At 41.5% G+C, this 25033-nt stretch overlaps 1 protein-coding gene across 1 annotated transcript in view; it reads left to right on the top strand.

Moving 5' to 3' along the window:
* trim71 (tripartite motif containing 71, E3 ubiquitin protein ligase) overlaps window positions 1-24031 on the top strand; it is a 34840-nt gene extending 10809 nt beyond the window's left edge. The window contains exons 2-7 of the mRNA XM_073463464.1: window positions 6527-6694; window positions 11620-11754; window positions 15585-15827; window positions 15987-16484; window positions 17948-18088; window positions 18326-24031. Coding sequence (XP_073319565.1) covers window positions 6527-6694; window positions 11620-11754; window positions 15585-15827; window positions 15987-16484; window positions 17948-18088; window positions 18326-18898 — 1758 coding nt within the window. The 3' untranslated portion in view covers window positions 18899-24031. The remainder of the gene's footprint in view (window positions 1-6526; window positions 6695-11619; window positions 11755-15584; window positions 15828-15986; window positions 16485-17947; window positions 18089-18325) is intronic.
* Window positions 24032-25033: the final 1002 nt, after the last annotated feature.

Genomic DNA, 25033 nt, shown 5'->3' with positions numbered 1-25033 from the left:
CCCCACACCATGGCACAAACCTTGTGTGTTCGTCAACAAATTTCTGAAATGCTTGGCTGGTAACCTGACATGACTTTGAGGCCCTGTTCTACACAGGTAATTCTTAAAGCATAGTCTGTGCATGTGTTTTGACTTTTCATACACAAGTAAACAGCATTTTAGGTCACTGAAAACAGACCTTTTGGAAAACTGTTTCCAGGAGATATTTAAAAACTGTATTTTCAGTTTTTATGTCCGGACGGGCAGAAAATGAAGTTTTTGGAAACAATGTCGCTGACACCCACATTCGCTTCCTGATTGGGTCTTATCAGTGTATGAAGCATCATTGGGAAATGTTAATGTGACGTATGTTATGTCATATGAATGCATTTGAGGTTGTACACTGATGGACTGGCTGTTAGATTGTCTATATTTAGAAAGGCACAAGTCGACACAAGTGGAAAAAGAGACACAAAATGATGGCTGATAATGTTTAAATAAAAACAGCATTATTCAGGGGGATTCTGTGATGAGCAATCATGTTACCCTGCTTCATTCATAGTTTTTTCTGTATCTAAGCAACCAACCACAGAGTAAACAATCTGCTTCCTGTTTACACCGGCACATGCATGCCAACTGTACATGAATGGCCGTGTGATATAGTGTTGGGCCAATGAACGATGCCACACACAGTTTTCTTAGCTTAGCTTCCTTGGCTAGTCGGCCAACGTTGTTTTATGCATATGAGGCTGAACAAAGCTAAGTGACAGACATGTGGTGCGGAGACGAGGACACTTTTAAACTTGGCACAGGGATGCATGTCGGTGGTAACGGGAGATAGATTCCTCTGCATGGTGAGACAGTTGGAGATTCATGTCAGAGCCACGGTGGGAAACAGCGGTGGCTACAGTGGTAAGCTAATACGCAACTGCTGCCTTAAGACGAGGGGACGCACTGCCTCAAATTTGTAAACAGCGATGTCATCATCCATCATGATGTTTCATTGTAGACATCGTCATACGCCAGTTTGGCAGACATCACCCAACCCTAGTGTGATGTGTTTTCAGGTGTGTTGGTATGGACGGAGATTAGATCGTCTAGACAGAGATTGTTTATGTTTTAGGCCTGATTAGTCTGATATACAACTTCCTTAAAGAAAACAATTTTTTTTTTTTTTAAATTACTGCTGTCATTATGTTTTTAAGTATTTATTCAAAATGAATCATGTATAAAAGAGAACTATGTGAAATACATTGTATACCGAATACTTCATTTTGTGAGCATAGTTATCTTCAAAATGCAACCCCCACTTATTTTGTCCTGGATTGGCCCGACTGCTCCAGTTGGCAACTCAGAAACCAGTAGTTGTACAGGAGAAGCTCCCAGGTGAAATTATTAGTGATTGAGTGCAAAGCAGGATGTTGTTTAAAGGTGTATTCAAATGATTCCTTCAAGCAATTTTTCTAAAAATGTGCACTTTTTGTGCAATTTTCTTGACAGATCACATCCTGCTAACCTGAGCCCCTGTACACTGCTTCTGGAAAAATAAAATCCCAGAGGAAATACAGAGTCTGATCTCATCTCTTAAAATAAGATCACATCTTTCCTACTTACCTCAGAATGGGTCACTCACAGTGTTCTCTTTCTACAGTGGCATATTTATTTAATTTCAGTTCCTTGTGCATTTAACTGTAATTAATGTGAAAATCATTATCAGTTACTTTACTGATGTTTGATTATGAAGATAAACACACTTATTATCTACTGCATGACTTCAGCCTTGTAGTGCCTTCAGTTATATTCTGAAACTGCATGTAAAATAAATTTTTCTTTCATGTGACAGTTGAGTTATAGAGTAAGATGGAAACTGTTGACAATTGGACATGACCATTGCAGATATCTGAGCATCTCGCTGTCAGCTTTGGTGAACGTGCCCTCACAGTTCCCAGAGCAGCCCTGGTTTTGCTGGCACCATAGTGTGACATTACATGGCCCTCGTCCCCTCCCCCAACTCGGCCGTGCAGGCAGGCTGTGAGTGCTTCACCAAGCGATTCTACTGGCTAGTGGAGCTCGTGCCCTCTCCCCCAGTTCCCAGTACCTGCAAGGGGAGGGAGGGAGGAAAGGGGGCGGATCCTACTGCAGCCTGCCCACAGTGTGAGCACAAGGCCAGGCTCATAGCCACAATACATTTGTTCTGACGTTATATCCCTTAAGATTTGTTTGTTTCCCTGCAGTGTGCTTTTGTCAGGCCAGAATATGGTGCGATCATACAAATTCTAGATACAACTAGCATCTTAAAAGGTGAACTTGCATTATAAAACTATAAGAAATCACTAAAACACATTGTTATGTTCCTGTCCTTTTTGGGGCTTGTGTGTTTCTTCTGTTTTACATAATTTACTAGCAATTCTGCTGTGGGAATAGCAGAGGTAAATTGCTAAAATTATTGAAATTACAGGTCCATGCCGAGACTTTTCAGTGCTTGGCTTGATGGTACATGAGCAGTATAATCCAGACTATTTTATGGATGTAACAGTTGTATTGTAGTCTTTAAAATGTCAGAAAATGGTGTAAAGGCTACCAAAAGTTCCCAGTGAGCATGATAGCATCTTTATAATATCAAATTCCTTTGGATCAGCACTCCAAAATTCAAGATATTCAATTTACAATGATCTAAAACAGATAATGGCAAATCCTCAAATGTACCATCAGGATAGTTGTTGATCGTTTCACCTTCATTTGAATGTTTTTCATGGAAATAAGGTGGTGGCAAAAACAAAACGCTTACAATAATAGTCCCTGATTTCTTTTTGAGGTTTCTCTTTATGACAAGACATTTTTTTAAATACAAACGCCCCAACATATGTGGGTGTGTCTAAGTGTAAACTCATAATGGAGGAGCGTAATGGGCAGAGAGGGTGCACGAGAAACATCCGGTGCACTAATGAAATACAATAACTCACTTCCCCCACTATGACCGAGCCCTCCTGCTCAGAGCTTTTATAGCTGGTGATGGCATGTTTGTTCCAGCCCCTTCTCCAATAGCACCTCACTACTAGCATTTCACCTTGAGTGGCTGTATATGCTATTTGTTGTGCACTTTGCTGCACACAAGTCAACTTGTGCTTCTGTATATTTTGTTAGAGCTTGCTGTGTTGATGCTTGACAAATAAATTGTGGAGGTGAGTCACCTCTGCCTGAAGGCCTTCCCTCTAGGGTGCTCTCTGTGGAATTTACAACTTTGTTAGTGTGACACCACGCCTATTTCACATCTTTTAAGGTTGTTTTTCCACATTTGGTGTCACGTGCACGCTGGATATTTCTGGTGTGCTCTTGCATGTGTGAGTGTATCCGGCGTGTCCAGCGTATGGCATGGCTGTGAAATGCCTTGCCTGTTGGAGGACCACATGTGTAATGGAGCAGCTGCCTTCCTGACTTTGTTTTGGGCGGGATGCACTTTTGTCTCTCATAGATTGAACAATAAATACATATTTGTGGCAAATGACTTGCAGCTTGTTGAATGATTGGTTTGAGAGAGAGGCAGAAAAAGATGGAGGCAAGCAGCGAGGGAACAGGATCCTTCCATGAAGACCTGTGGGAAGAGCCAGTATCCTGCGTGAGTCAATAATATTGACTGGCGATCCAAGAGGCCAGTGTGTTATGTAATCTACAACCTTGTGTGTACGAGTGTGTTTCACCTCGAGGAGTGTTGCGCTGTGGATGATAAGAAAGCCGCAGATAGCATTTAAGGTATCTGAAGGTTCTTGCAGGTATTTGTCATGGGATCTATTTATGTGAAGTAGGACTCCAGTGTTTTCAATAACAGGCTTCTGTTCTCCTGTTGTTTTTCAATTTGCCCTGTTTGGTGACTGCAAACATGAAATAACAGTCCTAAAATATTAATGATTCATAAATGGTCAGTTGTTTTATGTTTTGTATGTCTTATGTGTGGTTTTGATGTCATTTTATTGTTTTGGGTAGATGATGATGATAATTTGGCTTGTAGTTAGGGTCTCAGGAATAGTAGACGTTTCCAAGGCAACAACATAGATCCTAATAAATGGTAGGTGGACGCTTGCAGCTGAGGACTCTGAGTAAATTGGCTAATTATATTTGACACAACCTACCACACTGTTCTGTGGACTGGTTATTGTGAAGTAGTTATAGTAATTGAATTAGCAGGCCCACTTTGTTAGTGGTGATTCGTTGATAGTACTGTGGGGCTAGAGACAAGCGCGTCATTGGTTTAAGACACACCTTCAAGCAGGTAGCCAAATTGTGGTGGAAATGCAAAATCCTGGCTGCATCAGGCTGCTGCACTGAGTCAAACCAGGTAGAGCCAGGCTGGCAGATGTGATGGAAAATGTCATTTTGTGTTTTTGGGCCTCATTTTGTATCTAATCTCATCTAATTTCTGAAGAAGAAAGTGTAAATGTTTTACATTAGATATTACAGTAATTACAGTATTATCAGGATGAGTGATAAGGTGTGAGATACAGTCCAAATCATTCTAAAAAGAGTGCCAGGTGGTTTATAGATGAAATGATGTTTTCTTCCCTGGATAAATCAGTTTGTAGTTCATTGAGATTGTTTTTTAAACGGGAGCCTACCTTGTTTAGTTTCACGAGCAACGTGAGCGTTGGTATGGTCAGGTGGGGAAGTTTCATTTAATGGAAGAAACCATTTGGTTTCAGTCATGTTTCTCATCAAACAATTTTATCCATCTGTGCTGAATAATCAGTGCAGCTTTGGTAGACTTCAACCAAACATTTATGAAAACAACTTTGAGGGTGATGTTGGGGCTGCAGTTCTTAATAATAGACTCGTCTGTAGAGCTTCCAGATGATGTATTAATTTGAACAAGAAAACCTTATGTTATTTAAAAATGTTTGTGGCCTGTGCATGTGACTGTCTGGGGATACCATTGTGATTACCATAGATTTTCTTGTTTTTTAAGACTTTAACTGTCCTCTCCTGAACAATAGGTGCTAGAACTATAAACGCCACAAATAGCAAGTATGCAAGTCAGCTTTTTCACATCAGGAACAGCCTACCTATAGCTGTAAAAATGTATAGTTCATTAAACCACTCATCATGTAATTGTCAATAATGGAACAGCTCCATCTGATGATCTGAGTGCTGCTAATCTCAGTCCTGTAGATACTACCGCCCAATCGCTCACCAGAATCCATCCTGTCCTTGCACCGTCCATCTGCCTGTCCCTCAACCCCCCAACTGCCTCAGCCTTGTGTCCATCATCGTCTTCTCCACCTTCCTCCTCCACTCCAGCCCTGCTGCATTCCTTGCTTTTGTGTGACCCGTCCCCTTGGAATTTGGGAGATGTCGATGGGGGTGGGAGGTGACGTGACAGGAGAGAAGAGGAGTGCATTGAGTGACAGAACGGTGCAGGGACTGTAGTGGAGGACAGGGCTCAGCAGAAAGAGAGCAGGCAAGAAAATGACAAGAAGAAGAAGAAGAAAAGGTTTCAAGAGGAGCTAAAAGAGGAGGCAAAGAGGAGGAGGAAGTCAGATAAAGGGGGAGGGTGTGTGCGTGTGTGTGTGTGTGTGTCTCATTAGATTATACTGCTCCCTGAGGGAACTGCCATTATTGATGGATTGATTGCAGGCCCCTCCCCATCCACTCAGGTCTCCTGCTATTGGAGGCCATTGATCTAGTGTCTCTTTGGGATATGATGGCCAGTGCATATTTAATTAGCCCTTCATTACAACCAATCAGCATTCAGACAAGGGGTTTAAAGCGAGGCTTAGGTTTTAGCAACAAAGGTTAAATGATCATTTTCCTTCACATCCCAAGGGAGAGGGATTTTTTTTTTTTTTGGTAAACCACGATCAGTTCTGCTTTTACGTAATCCATCATTATCATCATTGTACATAAAAAAATAACAACTTTTAAGCCTAAGACTGCTGAACTTGGTTACGGTAATAAATGGTTTGAAAAATGTGAAATGGGAGTAACATCCCTTTATGGCCCTCCTCCTCAGATGTTAAAAGATTCTACTGAATGAGTATTGATCTAGTTTTGGTGGCCTTTAGTCCTTCTGTGCATCTTCTGCCTCTGTGTTTTGGAAGATAGAAGCTCTCTGGGGTGTCGAGGCCCATATGAGCCTTCTTGGTAATGCATACATAGATGACTTTTGTTTATCATTCGTGGTCTTTTCTCATTAATTAGCTCTGTGTGAGAGAAAAAGAGGAGAAAAGGGTGACACATAACTTTGTGATTAATGTGCTCATCCTGCATTCTCATTTCAATGTCAGGCTTTGGCGTCTGATATCAGTAAAACACACCAGTAATCATAGAGCTTAAAGAAATGGGCATCATGTAGTTTAATTATACTTACACAAAGGATTGTCAAGAGATAATGAGAGGAATTTAAACAGTTGGTCAGTTGTAGATGTATCCAACATCTTAAATGAGTAAAGATGAGTTTGGCGATTTCTGAGTACAGCTTGGCTTGGCTACAGCCATGACTGTGGTTTTCTTTGTACACATAACTAATTTGTCCATCGATATCTCTCTCTATTCTCAGGTATTCCTGTTCTTCTGTGAAAGCTGCTCGGTGCCTATCTGCAGGGAGTGCAGCGTGGGCCGTCACATTGGCCACACCTTCGTTTATCTACAAGATGCCGTACAGGACTGCAGGGCCATCACCATTCAGCTGTTGGCAGATGCACAGCAGGGGCGACAGGCCGTGCAGGTGAGACAGGAACCCAGACAGACATTCACAGGGAGTGAAAAGGAAAAATATCCCTGAGTTATTTGGTTTTTTTGGTTAGTTTTACCCCTGAAATCTTGAATCAAGGCAGCACTATTGAGTTAAAAATAACTCCTGCACAAAGTCAAACTTATTCCTGCTTTTTGTTTTAAATTGAGAGAATCCAGCAGATAATCAATTTAAGAGAACATGGCCAGATGTTCTCATAATTACATTTAAAGACAAAGGTCCCGTATCACTCAAATAGGTCAAACTGATTTAAGTCTTAACTAAACAAAGCCACGAGCTCTTGCACATTTCTCCAAGGTCTGACAAAAAGACTATCCTTATGAAGGTCAAACCACACAAATCCACACTCATCCATCTCCTAGAGAGACGGAGGAGAAGCTGAGGAGAGCAGATGTGTCTCTCTAACACAGAGAGGCCGACTATTAGAGATGATCAGCTTGAATCTGTTTGAGAGTGACCAGTCCTGGGCTGCTGGGAAGCCTGGGGTTAGAGGTGTCCAGCTGGCCCTGAAAGGGGGTGGGTTGCACGGGGTGAGGTCTGCCGGGGGCAGGGCTGAAGGTCAGAGGGGAGGAGGAGTGGTGAGTAGGATGGGGGAGGGTATATGAGGTATTTAAAGGATTTCAGAGAAAGGAAAACTCCCCTTCTCTTTTAAAGAAGTGGAACACTTTGCCCTACCTATTCAGTCACCCTCTCACTACCCCCGCCTCTTACTCTCACTCCCACACAAACACACACACACACCGCCTCTGTTCATTTACGTAATTATAGATTGGGTGGCAGACCCCCCTTAGATTACAACGCATACAGTGAAACATGCAAAGTTAAATGGTGAGAGGTTTTACTAACAGTCTGAACAGTGTTGTTGGGCCTTTTTTGTCCAGGTTTCAAAGGCACCACGAGTTGCATTTGCTGTCATTGAACTGACAGGATAAGTCTTCAGTTGTGCTGAAACAATTAATTTATTAATACATTGACACAAAACACCTAATTCCCACGGTTGCGTATTATTTGGATTTTATTGATTCTAATTTTGCAGAAATTAGACAGTTCCACTTCTTGATTCTCAGTTTCAATTCCAGTTTTGTTCTGAAAGAGGGAAAAAGTCAAATGTTTCAATATAAAAAATCCATATTCTTTTATTGTTTTAATAAAATAGGTCAATTCAAATTATTTTTAACTAAAGCCTGATGCCGGAAGCTATGCACTGCTAAACAAAGGTTCCATTAATCTACACAAACTGCTTCTCAGATGCAGATGCACTGTAAGTGGACTCTTCACTCCATTCATCTATGACTGAAAACCTGAACAGGACTACAGCTAGCTTACTGTTCCACAGTTACAGCCATCATTTACATCACAAACTTGACAAGACCACATTAAATGATTAGCCACTGTCGCTTTTAGCAAACAGCAGCTGTTATTAGTCTTAATTATAGCTAGACTCACCTACTAATGTTAAACTAATCATACATACTGAATACTGAATGACACCGTTATGCTAGGACACTGTGGTCACATTAGCCAACATGCTTGTATCTAAACAAACACGCTGTTGCATGACATGTCCTGGCAGATATGCAGCCTATGTTTGCAGTAATAAAGGGTTAATGTGTTTGAGATCCAAAAGCAGAGCTTACTTTTTTTTTTACCCAATTCTTGAGTCTGTTCTAATTTGAAAACAAATTTTGGTTCCCAGATGCCAACAATTTTGATAGGCCATTACTTTAATTATTCATTTTATTAAAGAACTAGATCAAGAGTCAACAGCCACACTAGTGGCTCTGTGAGGCTATGATTTGAGCTCTATATGAATGTAAGCATGCTAACATGCTCATGACGAAAATACTAACATGCTGATGTGTAACAGGAAATGTTTACCATGTTCACCATCTTAGTTTAGCGTGTTAGCATGTTTCTAACATTAGTGCTAAACAAAGTACACATCCTTAGTCTTGCACATATTCGATATTGGACAAATTCAAATCTATGCCTGAGTTAAGAGATTGCAACAGATACTACATTCATACTGAGGTGGACATGACTGGACATGTCACCAAATTTCATGGCAATCCGTCTAATTGTTGTCTAAACATTTCACTTAAAACACAAATGTCAACCTCATGGTGGTGCTAGAGAAGAAGTCAGGGCATCACCAGGTCAAGTCACCAAGTCGTACACTGTCTGGGAACCACGTACGTCTGCACAAAAATGAATGATAATTAATCTGAAATTTGAAAGCTGTTGTTAATGTTTCAGTTCAGACTCTAGTTTGGCTAAAAATGCTCTATACACTGGTTTCAGCTTCTGTACTGTTTGGATTTCCTGTTTCTCTTAAAAATTACGTTATTGTAAAGTCGATATCTTTTGAGTTTTATCCTGTCGTTTGGCTAAAACAAGCAATTTGAAGATGTCGCCCTGAGCAGGGAAATTGTGACTGACTTTTTATCGACTGTCATCTCCTATGCAGGAAAGGAAAAGATTGATGCGTTTATCAAAAATCAAAAAAATAATTAATCTATAAAAGATAGTCCAGCCTTCCTGTTAAAAGGGGTAACGGGTAACCAACATTAGTGCTGTCCAGTGTGCCTGGAAGGTGGGGCAGTGTTCTAACCTTGGTAAAGACTCCTGAAACATGAAACACTAGCTGTTCCACTCAGGTCATGTGACACGTTGGTATTCACTATCTCCTCAGTAGAGCTTGACCTTTGAGTGACTGCTTCACACTAAATGCATGCATACTTATGTCACTCTGGGTGTTCTACAAATTCCAAGATATCACAACACGGATCTGCTCAGTTAAATGCCACTCCGGACCACGTGTAGTTTAAAACTTAAACCCTCACTTGTTCATGACTACAGAGAGTCAAACCAACAACTTCAATAATTTATTTGGTGAAAAGAACCAGGATCTGTGCAGCTGAGTCATAAGCAACACCGCCTACCATCTGGCAATATGTTGTGGTGTTTGCTGTGTCCATTTTGTCCCAGGTCACCATGGGAGTAAATGCTGACGCCAGATAATATGTAAACACACACACACACACCACACGCTCCTGTCCCCTGAGGTAGGAAATTTCCGCCCACTCCACACCTATTATCTTCGCTGACCTCTGACCCTGGACTTGTGACCTCCTGGTTGGCCAGAGCTCTTTCACGCTGCGGTTTGATTGGTCAGTTTGACGCTCTTTGTGCTCCAAGCTGTGCTCTTCTGGGAATGTTGATGGAAAGATGGGAAAAGAGAGAAGATGGAGACGTGGAGAGGGAGATTATGAGACCAAGTATGAAAAATAGAAAATGAAGAATGAAATGGAGAAACTAATTTGATTCCCTTTCCCTCACTCCAGCTCAAAACAGAAAGAAAAAGGAAATAAAAAATAGTGAAGGACAATTAGCATTTTATAGGAACACAGGGACAACTGGAGAAAGGCGGTGGCTTTATAGTTCACCCTGCCTCCTTCCTCACTCTCTTCCTCCCCCGATTCTTCCAGGATTCCTCCCTGCTGTTCTCTCTCTGGGGGCCTGATTTAGTTGACCCTGTAGCTGCCCAACTCAAATGGCCAGGCGAAAGAGAAAAGGACCCTGCTGCCAGGCTTTGTTCTTGCAGAGTATAGTGGGGGGTAGGACGTTATGTGTCTTGAGACAAGGGTTGCAGATCACGACCTGTAGAGGTTTAGGTGACCTTTGATCCCTGCGGCCAATATCACAAAGAGAGCCTTATCCAACCTCCCCTTCGTCCCTGTGAGGTCCGGTTCACCCTGTGACCTCCCAGAAAACGCCAGAGGAAAAGACAGATAAATACGGGGTGGGAGACGAAGAGGAAAATGTGCATTTAGCTCAAACTGGGGGTTGTAAAAGCTCAAAGGTTGAGGTTGACACTGTGCAGTTGCATTTTAGAGCCAGTTATAATCAAGGTAATGAAGAAACTTATTTTATTGTGCTGAAGCCCTGATGATGTAATTCCATGCAGTGTCATGAGAGGCACACAGTAAAAAGAGAAGCCTGTTTGAAATGTCTACATTTTGGTACCAAAACAATAGTTTTTAATACTTTAAAACCCTTTATCACAAGGCAAAATATGCCAAATTCCTTGGTGGTAAATAACAACAAAAAAGCAATTCAAGCAAAATAAAATAAAAATAAAATATCTGATTCTAGCATCTTAAATGTGAATACTTTCTGGTTTCTTGACTCCTGTCAGTAAACTGAATCTCTTTGGGTTGTGGACAAAACATTTGAGACATTTAAGGATGTCATGTCCCTGATAGTTATTTTTTGCCATTCTCTAACATTTTATAGACCAAATAGCTGATTGATTAATCAAGAAAATAATTGACAGATAAATTGTCACTGAAAATAATAATTAGTTGCAGCCATAAACTTACGCTAATTTTCAGTACTTTTTCATACTCAGTTCTTTAGGCACTCCTCAGAAGGTTATTACTGCATTTTGAGTGAAAAAACTGTTTCAAATGTCGTGCTTTAAGTTTTCATGATGCCGACCTTGAATACCAGGAGTGAACAGTGGTTCTGTCCAGCAGGAAGTTGCGTCATGTTGTGCAGTGTGAAGTGACTTCCTATTCCTGACCCCATGTTTCCTTTTCCTCTCAAGAGAAGCCACCAAACGTGAGAAAGGAATAGATCACAGAACAGATTGCAGGTGTTGGTCCATTCATTTGTCAGGAAGATGGCACATACTGTGTCCTCTCTTTTAATGCTTCCTGATCCTCTGCATCCTGTTTCTGGGGGTCATCTGTATCCCATCTGAGTAATAAAACAGAGCAGGTGGTGGTGTGTTTGAGACAGTCCTGTCTGGTACTTGCGTCAGCTGACTATCAAATAAGCTGACAGGGTGTTACGCCACATAAGTACAATGACATCATTGTGTTTTGCTTCCTCAGCTAAGCATGGAGAAGGTGCAGGCCATGGCAGAACAGGTGGAGATCAAAGCCAAGGTGGTGCAGACTGAAGTGAAGGCCCTGGTCCTCAGACACAAGAAAGCGCTGGACGAGAGGGAGTGTGAACTACTGTGGAAGGTGAGCTGAAGCTTTCATGTTCATTAGCTTACTAATGAAATATCCTGCTTGTACCATATTGTGGTTGTGGCATGCTCATTGTTATGATTAATCCAATGACTGAGTGTTTGTTAAATGCATAACTGCCTGTGACAGTCGCATCAAACGAGCAAACAATAATAATATAAATAAAATGGCAACAATAAAATATAAGAATATGGGCTTTGATACAAGTCCCTAAACTAAGGATTTTGTGTTGTTATTTTGAGGCATTACAGTACTGTTTGTTCTAATAAACTAGCAACAGCACTATACCCATAACTTTATATTCTTAGATTATCTCATGGTACACAGAGTGACGCCGTATTTGCAGGGAGAAAAAGGATGTATGAGTTCAGCAGAGCATATACTGTCTCATCAAGATTTATTAATTATACTTATTAGATAAAACCAAAGAGCCAGCTGTGAAGCTGGCAGTTTGGACCTCAGCCTACGCTTGATGAACCCTCTGTCAAAGCCTCGCAGGTTTAAGGTTACCCAGAGAACAAGTGGGGTTTTGGGTGAAAGAAAGACCCTCTTCCCAGAGGCCCCTCACCCCTGGCTCAGCCATGCTTCAAAATAACTAACCCATGGGTAATAAATAACCACATAAAAGGAGACTGTACTGAATGCATGCTCTGTGTCTCCATGTACCAGTCTGGTCTCTAACAGCACATACACTCACACATACAAGCACAAAATCTTGCATTGTATCAATTACGATTGAAACTAGATAGTTTCATGTGTATTTGTGTACATCTGCAAATTTGTAGCTTTTTGCCTGAAAGAACATAAACCATATATTAGCCAAACACCCACTAGTCTACTAAACTCTTATTACTCCTCTTCTTCTCAGAGCAGTCTCAGTGACATCATAAAAACTGAGCTGTGTCTTACTCCCTCAGATCTTAAAGCTCTTGGTGTGTGTGTATGTGTGTGGGTGCAGGTCAAAGTGTCACAGAGAAGGTTTTCACTTACCCATGTTCTGCCTTTAATCCTTTTTACACTACAGGACTCACTCTTTATCCCTGGAGTCCTTATAGGCAACTATAGCACGCCTACACACGCTGACTCTTTGTCTTTCCCTGTTTTTATGCTTTCGGGTTATCAGTCCGCCTGTCTGTACAAACATATGTACATACATCTGTCCCAGTCTTGCGAACGCATACTCAGGAACACCTCAACACCTTTCATTACATTTAGTACAACGTCTGCTTGGACTTGAGGACGAACAGAACTGGTGGAGAAGCTCTCCACCAGTCCTCTGATAGAGATTGAGTCAAACTACAGCTTGACTGGTTAGCAGAGGCTTACAACCCCAGGGCAGTAACTGTAGTTTCTCTCTTGAGAACAAACAACTATCTGACTGTCACATGTCATGAATATCGATGATTTGCATCTTGTATGAAGTATGTACTTAAGTGTTTCGTCATGAAAGAGTTTTGCAATGCCTGTTTGTCTGCAAGAGAACTGAGGAGTGGTGTTGAGACTTTTAGGAATATCAGTGAAGGCAGATGAAAGCTGCATGTGAAGTAGGGTGGTGCTGGTGGATCGTCCATTTGTTGCTTCTAGAGAGGCAAGGTCACGCCCCGGTGTGCCTCATAGGACCTTATTTCTTAAATAAATCATCATGAATGGTGAGAGAAGTGCATTTTTTGTAAGGTAACGTAGAACGACTTATCTATATCAGTATGATTTACATGCCACCTTTTGCACCAGCTCAGCTCCTCTGCTCTCCTCAGCTCAGGTCCCTACACTTGCAAGTTGAGCTGAACAAGCCCTGAATCATACAAGATATTGGAAACCGCACAAGCGTTTCCTGTACTTTGAGCCTGTGCTGATGGCCACCTGTGCTGACAGTGGTGCTGGGAAAAATGTAACTGAAACTAGGAAGGTGCTCCACAGTGACTCAGCGCTGTGTCACTGAAGAAGAGAGATTCATGGCTGTGAGATAATCGCAAAAAATAGCTAGATGTGACTCACCGGTGAAACGTGACTTGAAAGCTACTGGAGTGAGTCTGGGTGTGTCTTCTATATGTTATTGGACGAGTATGTTGTGCTTGTGCTTATAAATGAAGTAAAACTAGATGTCTGTCTATCAGAGGCCTGACTGCAATCTGTGTCCTCAGTGACCATAAAGTGTAACTCTAGTCTCACAGATGCAAATTGTGGTTCCATTTATGCCAACGATTAACAAAGGACCCCTCTCTTGTGGAGTCTTTGTTTCTTTCGGTCCTTCCTTAGTATCAAAAGTCCTTCTAACCATAGAGGCAGTCAGGCTATTGTGTTGTACTCTTTTTGTTAGGTGGCGGTAAGTAAGAGCCCAATCCCTGCATCTCAGGTTCTAGCACCCTCTTTAATGCTTTATTCTCACTCACTGTACTGTAACTTCATCTGGCTTCTCACCGTAACAGAAATCTGTTGTGGGTAAGTGGCGGTCAGACTTTTTTATGATAAGTTAACACTTAAGTACTCTTTCTTTATTTTAATTTTTTTTCCCTCCAAGTTTTTTTAGCCCCTAACCTGGCTATCTGTTTGAATAGTCTACTTTGTATCCAGTGTTAGTCATTGTTATGTTATTGTCTTCTCTTGTATTGTCCAGGCAAGAAGAAAGAAACTAATAGCAGTAGCTTGCAGCTGGTTAGGGTTGAATTTCTGCTGAAAGAAAATACTCTGGATTTGAATGCAAATGTCACCACTGTGTTTTCCAGTTTAAAAACAAACTCCCCAATAAAGATGATATCCATATTGTCTTTATGACATGCATGGTCATGCTCATAAATGTATGTGATTTGAGCAAATAGAAGTTTATGATTTCAGTACAGAACAATTACATCTTGTCACTCGGCTACAGTTTGATTTCACCACTGTAATCAGTGATGCATTAATACTCCTCAACTTCAGATACATTTAAAAATCTCAGTGAATGTATTCTACCTCTGCTACTTCTTGTCTCTTCACTTAACCTACATTGAATCAGACTTGTTAATTTGACACACTGATGCACAATCAAAATTGATGTGCAGGCAAGTATCTGCATGTCACCCATGTTCTTCTTCTCCTTCCTGAATGTCTGACAGACTTGGCATGGTCAGCACATTGCTGCCATCCTGTGGGCAGACTTGCGCTACTGAAAGACTGAAAAGTGTTTAACTCCTCGTTCAATTTTACTTTTAAAATGTAAGGAAATTAGTGGTTGCAAATGAGGGTAACTCTAAAATCAGGGCAATCATCAATGCTAAGGCCTTGATTTTTGTAACCTTATATTGTTTTGTTATTGAATTGGATTTCTCTGTGTTAAATATTCATGATCATGTAGTTGTGTTGCCACAGGAACGGGAAAAAACAAAACAAAAAACAAAAATGTGTAGATGTCTGTGTTTTGGCTGCAAACATTAAACATCATATTTTAAAACGTAAGACATAATGATTCTATGGACCAACAAAGTGCCTCTGTCATGTGTTATTCAAGACAATCACATTTAGTGATAGTAGACATTAGGGTTGCAATGAAATTTCCACTGTAAGATAGCTATCTGAAAAATGTCAGGGTTTAATGCTATCACTGTATATTGTATTACACAGTTATTATTATTGTTATTATTATGACTATTGTTATTATTATCAGTTACAATGACCTTTTAAAAGGGACAGACATAAAACTTGATATAAACTTGAAAAACTACAATTAAGTGGCATCGATAAGCAAATGTACACGGTATGATAATCGTCAATTTTCACACCATGGTATAAAACTGTATATTTTTGCAACCCTAGTAAACATTCTGTGCTCTGGTTCTGTCTCCTTTCAGGTGGAGAAAATCCGTCAGGTGAAGGCCAAGTCTCTGTACCTGCAGGTGGAGAAGCTGCACCAGAGTCTGACCAAGTTGGACAGCACCATCGCTGCTGTCAGCCAGGTGCTGGACGAGGGCCGCCACCTCGACGTGCTGCTGGCCAGGGAGCGAATGCTCACCCAGATCCATGAACTCAAGGCTCTGAGGGGCCTGCTGCAACCGCAAGAGGACGACCGCTTCATGTTCACTCCTCCAGACCAGGTAGGCACTGACACCCTGCAGATCATGACTCCTTAAGAAGGGGTCACGGAGTTTAAGATTATAAATGTATAGCTACTTTGTAATGTAATGATGTAATAATAGTAGTTGCAGAAGAAGTGCTTCGAAGAAAATTAAGTGTATCCCGCTTGGTCCTCACAGGCTCTGTACGTAGCCATCCAGTCCATGGGCCTCATCAGCAGCGGAGCTTTTGCCCCAGTCACCAAAGCTCATGGTGAGGGTCTAAAAAGTGCGCTTCGTGGCAAGCCCGCCTCCTTCACTGTGATTGGATACGACCACGATGGTGAGCCACGTCTCTCCGGTGGGGACACGGTGTCCGCCATCGTCATGTCAGGTACAGATGGCAACCTGTCTGCAGCAGAGGTAACAGACCACCAGAATGGCTCATACACCGTCAGCTACCTGCCCAAATGTGAGGGGGAGCACCTGGTGTCGGTGTTGGTGTGTAACCAGCACATCCAGGGCAGCCCCTACAAGGTGATCGTGAAGTCAGGGCGGAGCTATGGCTCCCTGGGCTCCCAAGTGTCATCCTTCGGGTGCGAGGGGGAGGGAGATGGACAGCTGTGTCGTCCATGGGGCATCAGCGTGGACAAGGAGGGATACGTGGTGGTGGCCGATCGCAGCAACAACCGCATACAGGTAGACCTTCTATTTCTCTCTTCCTCCTCCAAGTGTCAAACATGATGTTTGTTTACAGCAGGAAATAATAAAAGATTAAACCATTAAAAGCAAATATAAAGAAAGTTATTTCATTTTCAAGCGCTCTCAGTTAGAGGTCGACCGATTAATTGGTTTGGCAGACTTTAAGTAATGTCACATTTTTCAATGTAGACTAAGAGATTAACGTTACATATTTTACACATATTTTTTTCTACAAGTAATTCTTCACTCCATGAAATACCTTCCACGTATTACTCTGGCGATAGGCTTAGAAAATATGGGCAAACATTAAATCTTTGCGGTCCCATCGTAATGTTAAACGTTGGAACAGCTGATTTTACCAAAGGCTGACAAGTGTGGCATTCAAGTCTTATTTAGTCTCGTAACGGGACGCGCAAAAGAAGTAATCCTGGGCAGTTCATCATCCACTGTAAGTAGAACACATTCCAACGATGTAATCCACTAAAGCACACGTTTCCAGATCTTGTGTCTTGATATCAAACAGACAGCTACTGCTAGCTTTTCAACTCAAATTAAAGACTGTGTCCTGCACATATCTAAAGTTACTCTATTTTACTAACGTTACAAAGCCCGAGGTTCACTGTAACTTATCACTTAGAGGGTGGGAGGGACTAGGGGGGAGAGAGAGACGGAGAGAGAGGGCTTTAAAGTTCAGTTCAGCAGTTCTAATAAAGTTAATACCAAAGATTGTTCAATTTCGCCAGTGTTACATTTATAAAAAGAAATAAAAACATTTAAAATATGAATGTAGATGAATATGTTGTACCTGTCCAGCTTTCAGCAGCAAACCGGCTTTCTCCTTCTCCCAACTATTGTTATTATATCTGCCTTTAAAAATCGACGACCTCTACACTCAGTGACTCTGACCCCCTTTTCTTTCTGTATTCTACCGTCAATTTCAGCCCTTCTTACTTAAATTGCATTGAAAGTGGTTCATTCATCATCTACTCAGCAGTTAATGTGAACTCCACACTGTTGATGCTTTTGTGCTAAAATGTTTATGTAGCAGAGAGTCTGATTTGCAAACTTTGTGAGTTGAAAAGTGCCCGAAGCGTATTTCCTCCTCCTTCCCTCCTCCTGCACACACACTCCCTCAGTTGTATACACCACAGTCAGTCAGTGAAATGTTTGTACTAAGGAATCGATGAAAATAAATAAATAATACCTAGGAATTGCACTGCATTTAATAGAACGAATGGCATAAAATTACAATGTCGGTAGGGCCATAACTATTGACTATCTGTGGGCTTGAGTGGTTCTCACACATGTCTCTTGCTTTGCTTTGTGAAGACATTAGCAAAAATAGAACCGAGTTTGCCTTTAGCAAGCAGTTTAATGTGAGAGCTCTGCAGCAGAGTTGGTACAATGTTGTAACATTAAAGTGGAAACGATGAGCAATGTTTTGTTCCTTCCCTCTCCAGATATTCAAGCCTTGCGGTGCCTTCCACCATAAGTTTGGCTCTCTGGGTTCCCGGCCTGGTCAGTTTGATCGTCCAGCTGGGGTTGCATGTGACAGTCAGAGACGAATCATTGTGGCTGATAAGGACAATCACCGTGTGCAGGTAAGAACACCCATTTAGACATGAATCCACACATTTCTACTTACAAATTTTTACATAATCGCTTGAAGTTCAAATAACAGGAAGGCTGCATTAGATATAATGTAAATGTAAGTTAGAAAAAACATGTTTACCTATGAAAACTCGCTTAGACATATGTAAACACATGGCTCCCCATGCTTATTCTCTGTGCTGCAGATGTAAACATGTTGACCCTAAGACATTTGCTCTGTCTGACAGGTGTTTACTTTTGAGGGCCAGTTCCTGCTGAAGTTTGGGGAAAAAGGTACCAAGAATGGGCAGTTCAACTATCCCTGGGATGTGGCTGTCAACTCTGAGGGTAAGATCCTGGTCTCAGACACCAGGAACCACCGCGTGCAGCTCTTCGCCCCTGACGGCTCCTTTCTCAACAAGTATGGCTTTGAGGGGGCCCTGTGGAAACACTTTGACTCTCCCAGAGGAGTGGCCTTTAACCACGAAGACCACCTGGTGGTGACCGACTTCAACAACCATCGGCTCCTGGTCATCCGGCCAGACTGCCAGTCTGCTCGCTTTCTGGGCTCCGAGGGCACCGGGAACGGGCAGTTTCTGCGGCCCCAGGGCGTCGCCGTGGACCAGGAGAATCGCATCATCGTGGCGGACTCCCGCAACCACAGAGTCCAGGTGTTTGAGCCCAACGGAAACTTCTTATGCAAATTTGGCACACAGGGGAGTGGCTTCGGACAGATGGATCGCCCCTCTGGCGTGGCTGTGACGCCTGACGGAGTCATTGTGGTTGTTGACTTTGGAAATAATCGCATCCTCAAGTTCTAAGAAAAAAAAAGTTTATTTTTTGCATTCTCTCCCTCCGTTTGCCCTTTTGCAGTTTTTTCAATGAAGGAAATGGAGGAGAGAGAATGAATCAACAGACACAACAGGAGGAGAGCTCAGAGAGGACTGAGAGCATGTTGAAGTGAAGGGAAATTAAAACTGTAAATTTGTATTATTTTTTTTTATTATTATTATTATTGATATTCTCCCAATCAGATATCTGTGGTATGTATGACAAAGGGGACCTCTACAAATTGATAATCAGTAGAAAAAGAGCCATATTTCCCTTCCTCAGTCTCAGCTGCTCTGAATTCTCTCTGTAAACTCTCCTTAAGTATCCATCTCAGGGAATTTCTCACTTTTCTTGAAATCTTGTACCCTCTGCTCCAAACCTACCTCATTTAGCTCTTTATGAATGTACTCATAGTCACTGAGCAGAGGTTTTAGTCCGTGAAGTTTTACAAAGAAGAAAAGTCTACCTCTATACCTTGTTATTTAAGAGAGACAAAAAAGAATAGACTGTTCAGTTGATATTTGCACAGGATTAATGGAATTCTTGCTGTGCATTTTTGAAATATGAGTTAAAGTGAACCTCCTGAATGTTGTTGCTGAGACAATACTCAGACCGCTGTAGAGGCTGCATGATTTATTCTCATTAGAGGGTGTCGCTCGGAGAGGAAGCTAGCTTACAGTAGTGTCCTTTTCATGTTTTTAGGCTACTTAGTTTTTTGCTTATGCATTGGCGCTTGTCTCTGTGTGGCTTTGTGGAGTTTGTAGTGTAGCCTAAGAAGAGTGCGCGAAGCGATGCCAAACTTGATAGAATCAAAATTAGCCCAGGTCACAATAGGACCGAGGAAAATGATCTGTACTTTTCAGGATCTCCCTCTAGCTTTACTAGCTAATTCTGATTTGATGAATTTATTCAAAAGTAAACATAAATTTGAGGACATTATCTCTGAAATGGTCCCTGAAATGATCCCCAAACTAAGCCCTGTAATAAAATAAGTGTTTGATCAGCCATACCCCCCTGCCCCCAATCATGTCCCATAAAACTGGATGAAGTAATGTTTCTGATAAAATAAGACGACCTGTGTCGTTACTATCCAGTCAGATGCATGAACAACTAAGATGCAAAGATTAGTATGCAAGGAGACCGACATCTCCTTCAAAAGGGAGGACCCACCAAAGGATTTTGGAGATGTATTTTCCAAGATCTGGATTTATTAGTGATTTTACCGTAGAGACTTAATCATGTAACTGAATGACACCTTTTTGGTGAGGCATGCTGTGTGACAAAAGCCTCGCAGGTATACTCCTAATTTGGCTGTCCAGAGGACATTAATGGCATCAAATGAAAGGCCGCATATTTTACAATCCTTTGGATTTAGATTGTGGTTGAAAGCCACTTCCTTTGGCTCCTGGGGCCTAGGATTTAGTCCAGTCCATTTAGAGGGCGTGATCACAAAGCCCTGCCCTATTTATTGATCCTTGGAGTTGAGGAGATCTCTCCAAATCGAGTGCTAGTAGACCGATTCCTCTAAAGATGGAGGTCTATAGACCGACTGCTGGAGTCAACCAAAGTTAGAATTTCTGCACAATGGCCAACTTAAGATTTGGCAATTAAAGAAACGAAAAATCCCCTTTAAAAACCTTTTCTTGATTAATCATTGTTGCTGGGAAGTCTACAGTTGATTAAACTCATGGAGTTGAGTTCATAGCACTGTCCATGTTAGGCTTAGAAGATAAAGTGTGCTTGGGTCACAGTTTATTGTGCATGAGTACTTCCACATCCTGCTAACACCAAGGCCCTTGTTGTGTGAGGCAGGTTTTAAAAGAAGATCCTTTTCGTCTTTCTGCAGAGATGTTCATGTAGAGAACAGATGATACCTACACCAAAGAGAACCCCCTTTCCCCTTCGCATGTATCACCTCAGCCCATCAAACAATGCCCCAGATTTATTATTAGTAGACAGCCCATTGGCTCAAAGTAGCATCTCAGATTAGCCTTTGTATCCCAATGTAATTACCATAGAAACTAACTCATACTAATTCTTTGGGGGATTTTGAATCTCCTTGATCTTTGTTCAATCTGTGTCCCACAGGAAGCACTAGACAATTAAGGTTCTGTTAGCCACTTCCTTAGCCTAGCAAAGAATCTTGGGACCTGTGAAAAGATTCTCCGACTGACTCTCACCTCTGAGGAGAGGGCCCGTCTGCACATGATCAGGATATACATCATCATATCTCAGACATCCTGTACCTCAACGGTCGTTTTACCTCCTTTTTTCGTATACCTCATCTCCTGAATACCTCAAATTTGTCACTCATTGCTACTGTGCATTTAAACATTCAAATACCTCAACTTGTTACTCGATCTGAATACCTCATTTTTACTCTTTTATTTAAGCATACTGTGTCAGATATTTATGCATTACAAATATACCTCATTCTTTGAGTCGTCTTGTGTTACAGTACAGTACATGTCCCATAGCTCTAGGACCAAAGATCATGGTACTGTTTTGAGTTGAAATTTGTATTATGGTCATCGCTCCATCTTCCAACCCTCTACTATCAATTCTGTAGTCTATGCCTTTTTATCACCAAGAAACCAAATATGTCAGATGAAAGCATTGTGCCAAAATGATCTGTGAGCGTTCTGTGCCAAACAGGGTTGGCATTTGGACCACGCTGTTTTACATGACAAATGTCACTGGACCATTATATCATTGATACAAATGTTAAATCAGAGCACCTGAGAATAAACCCTCGCTCTCTGGTTGGATGCACTTAAGAGGGCTGGGCCCCATTTATCTTTACCTCATGATGATGATGATGATGAACATGCAGATTCCACTTGTACTTTGTTACTGTGCGCAAAGGGGTGAGGGAAAGAGGATGTGGCCTCTTTTTAAAGAGTTAAGAAGAACTTCAGAAAACCGCCTTTGAACGCACAACAATGACCTCACAAGAAGATTTCAGCACAATTTACCAAGATTCCAGTGTGGATTTTTAGGATGCTTGAGGTTGGCTGTGGAGGACCTTGAGATACGTCTACACTCAACCATTCTGATAGTGGTTTAAACAAACACATCAGAGGATTACGCCTAACATGTGACAACAGGCTGGTTTATTATTGAAGTGGAGCTGTTAGCCAGTTTGATTCCACACACCCTGCTGCTTTAAACCCAACACCTAGCTTCACCAATAAGATTGTTTTTGTTTTTTGTTTTTTTTGCTTTTCAGTATTAGTCTTTCTTTTTTCTTTTTTTTTTATTAAGATTGCAGAATTCTATCTTTAAGATCCTTAGGTCTTCACTCTTAAAGAGGAAAAATGTGTTTTAAACCTTTTATTTGTTTTTCATTTTGTTGCATGCTTTAAAAAGTCCTTGTATTATAAAGACGTCTCTCAGATAGGTGTTGCATAACGCAGACGGGGTGGGTAGCTGACTATTGGTTTTTACCAAAATATATACCCAAAGATGTGTATGTTTGTGTTAGGATTGCGTTGGATGGAATTAACCTTTGACCTTTGCGATTGTATTTCCTGTTCTCAAGAGGCTCGGCAGAGCACAACCTGTTCAGCCAGCCATACCTCGATTCCTGAGAAACAACAGAGGCAGAGTTTTATGATAAATGCTCCCTCTGATATGCAGAATACGGGTTGACATATTAACATATTGTCCTTTCACACTCAAGCCCTGTAACTGCTGAGCGTATATTTACCGTACCAACAATGATGAATCCATAAGGCGGCCATTTTGTGTGTGACCTAATGGGAACTCCCTCACTGTCATGTGAGGAGCAGCTATGTTTCTTCAGCACAAACTAGCAATCGGCTCCTCTCCTTGACTACATAAGAATCCAGGAAGTGCAGTGATGGCTGCTGAGCACATGATTGGTTGACTGCACTCCTGCTCGGCTTTTTTTTTTTCTTGTTTTTTTTTTTATTGGGCCCCTGTGGTTTATGTCCACCATTTTATTTCTGGCCTCTCACAGCTTTAAGAGAGAAAAAGCAAAGCTGCACCAGGTGACGTGTGCAAGGTCGTAGACCTCCTTTTAATGATTGTATACTCGAACGAAAAAAAAGAAAGAAAAAAAAGGTTGGAAAATTTAGAAAGGAAAAAAAATAAAACTCAGGTAGTTCTCAGCAGCAGGTGTCTCATTGAAACGTGTCCCGTAGTGATGATGTAGTGACTTTTCCCCCCCTGTTATGACTTCTCAGTACTAGTCTGATTCTTTTGTGTGTCCATTTCAATATTATAAAACAAATTATTTCTAAATCTGAAACAATAAGGCTTTTGATTAGTTTCCCCTGATTAATCTTTTTTTGTTTGTAATGCCAATTTTTGTTTTTTTTTCACAAAAGAAAGTACAAACACTTCTCACCACTCGATGCTCATTAGCCCTTTTAGAATGTATTTTGTGAAGAAAAGGGTTACATGGGATCTTGTTGAGGCTCACTCGCTACAACCAGCTGCTGGTGGCACAACAGGACAATAGAGACCACAGAAAATATTCAAACATCTGATGCTAAATGTTCCACACCAGCAATACTCAGAGTATTTGGTGGAATCATGTGGTTGTAGTGGAACATGAGGCACCTTGTTCACTTTTAAACCAGCTTTAACATCAGATGGGGGGTGTGAGTCAGCTCATTTTGTCCAAACTCTCCATTACATTCTGTCCTCCCAGCAGCTGGTTGTGCGCGAAGCGGGTATTGTGTTTGTGCGCTGCATCCGTGTTGTCTAAGCAGAAATCCACTGAATGTATCCTCCTAACAGTCCACGAGGCGGGGCGAGCCAGTGTGGCCAGCTGAGTTTAGATGGGTGCTGCTGGCGCTTCCTCAGCCACGTCACAGTGTGTGTGTGTGTTTATCAGTCATACCTTGTGTCTGTCTGTCTGTGTGTGTTTGTTTGCCGGCACACCTTCCCTCCCTCTTAACACACACTCACACATCGTGCTGAGTTAAAGTGCAGATGTCAGGTCTTCAGTCTAAATAAGGCACAGGAGACTATAATATATTGGCCACCTGCTGCTCTCTCTGTACTCTGTGGACTTTAAACATTTCCTATGCAGTTTTTTGTTTGCTTTTTTTTGGTTTACACTTAAATAAAGTTGTATTTCTTTGACTTCAAAACGTATGACTCTCTCTTTGTTGTTAAACTGCAGAAATGCTCAAATCCGTTTATTATAATGACTGCTTCACTCAGATGACTTCAGACTGGACATCACTCACTGAGGGTTTTTAAACTGCAAGTGATATACATGTACACACACATGATGTAAGCATGAAATCACACACATTTGAAGCTTAAGTAGTCATATCTGTGTATTTATTCCACGTCTTTACAGAACATAAGTGGCACTCCTTTCCTTGTGTAGAGGGGACATGAGGCGACGTGCCCTTTTCTGTTTTTCCTTCTGTTGGTTCACATAATAAACGACTCCATCTGCTCATGACACGAGAACAAACACACCCTGCGTTACTTCAGAGTGAGCCTGAAATTGGTTTGGACAGTAACTGGTTTCACTGGACGAAAGAAGAGAAAAAGTAAACAATTGTAAATAATACAACTACAACTAATGGTGGCTGAACTCTGCTTAGCCGCTTAGTTTCAGGCTGTTGGTATTGCTGCCTCTGTGTCACACTTGACTAGAACAGAGCCATTGTTAATGGTATAGATAACACGTGCTTTTCCTACAACAAGACAAAATGGTTCAGCTCTTTAACATCATGTCAGTGTGGAATTTATAATTATTGTGTATTCAGTGAACCGCTGAGTTTCACCGAAAACTGCAACCCCACGAGTTTTATGTCTTGTGTGCATTAAAGCAGTAGCATTAGTGTGTGATGTCGAGAGAGGGCCATAGTGTCAATCTGCAGTCTACAGTGTCTGAGTGTAAAATGGTGCTTAAAAGACAGATTTTACATGAAGACACATGAAGATGTGAGGTGGAGCTGCAGGCGATTGTGGCTCACTGTCTGTGCTGGATGAATGTTTGTCAGTTTCAAAGTGACGTATTTAAAGGACAAGGCCTTCTCTGTGTGACCGATTCTCTGTTGTAGCTGCTGGAAATATCTCAGTTACACTGGAGTTTGCATTGTCTGTAACTGGGCAGTGATTCATGTTAAGGCCAA

This window comes from Pagrus major, chromosome 3 (assembly GCF_040436345.1).
Source record: "Pagrus major chromosome 3, Pma_NU_1.0".
In the NCBI taxonomy this organism is placed as follows: domain Eukaryota; kingdom Metazoa; phylum Chordata; class Actinopteri; order Spariformes; family Sparidae; genus Pagrus; species Pagrus major.
The sequence above is the reverse complement of the archived record's forward strand: the minus strand, read 5'-3'. Positions and strand labels throughout refer to the sequence as shown.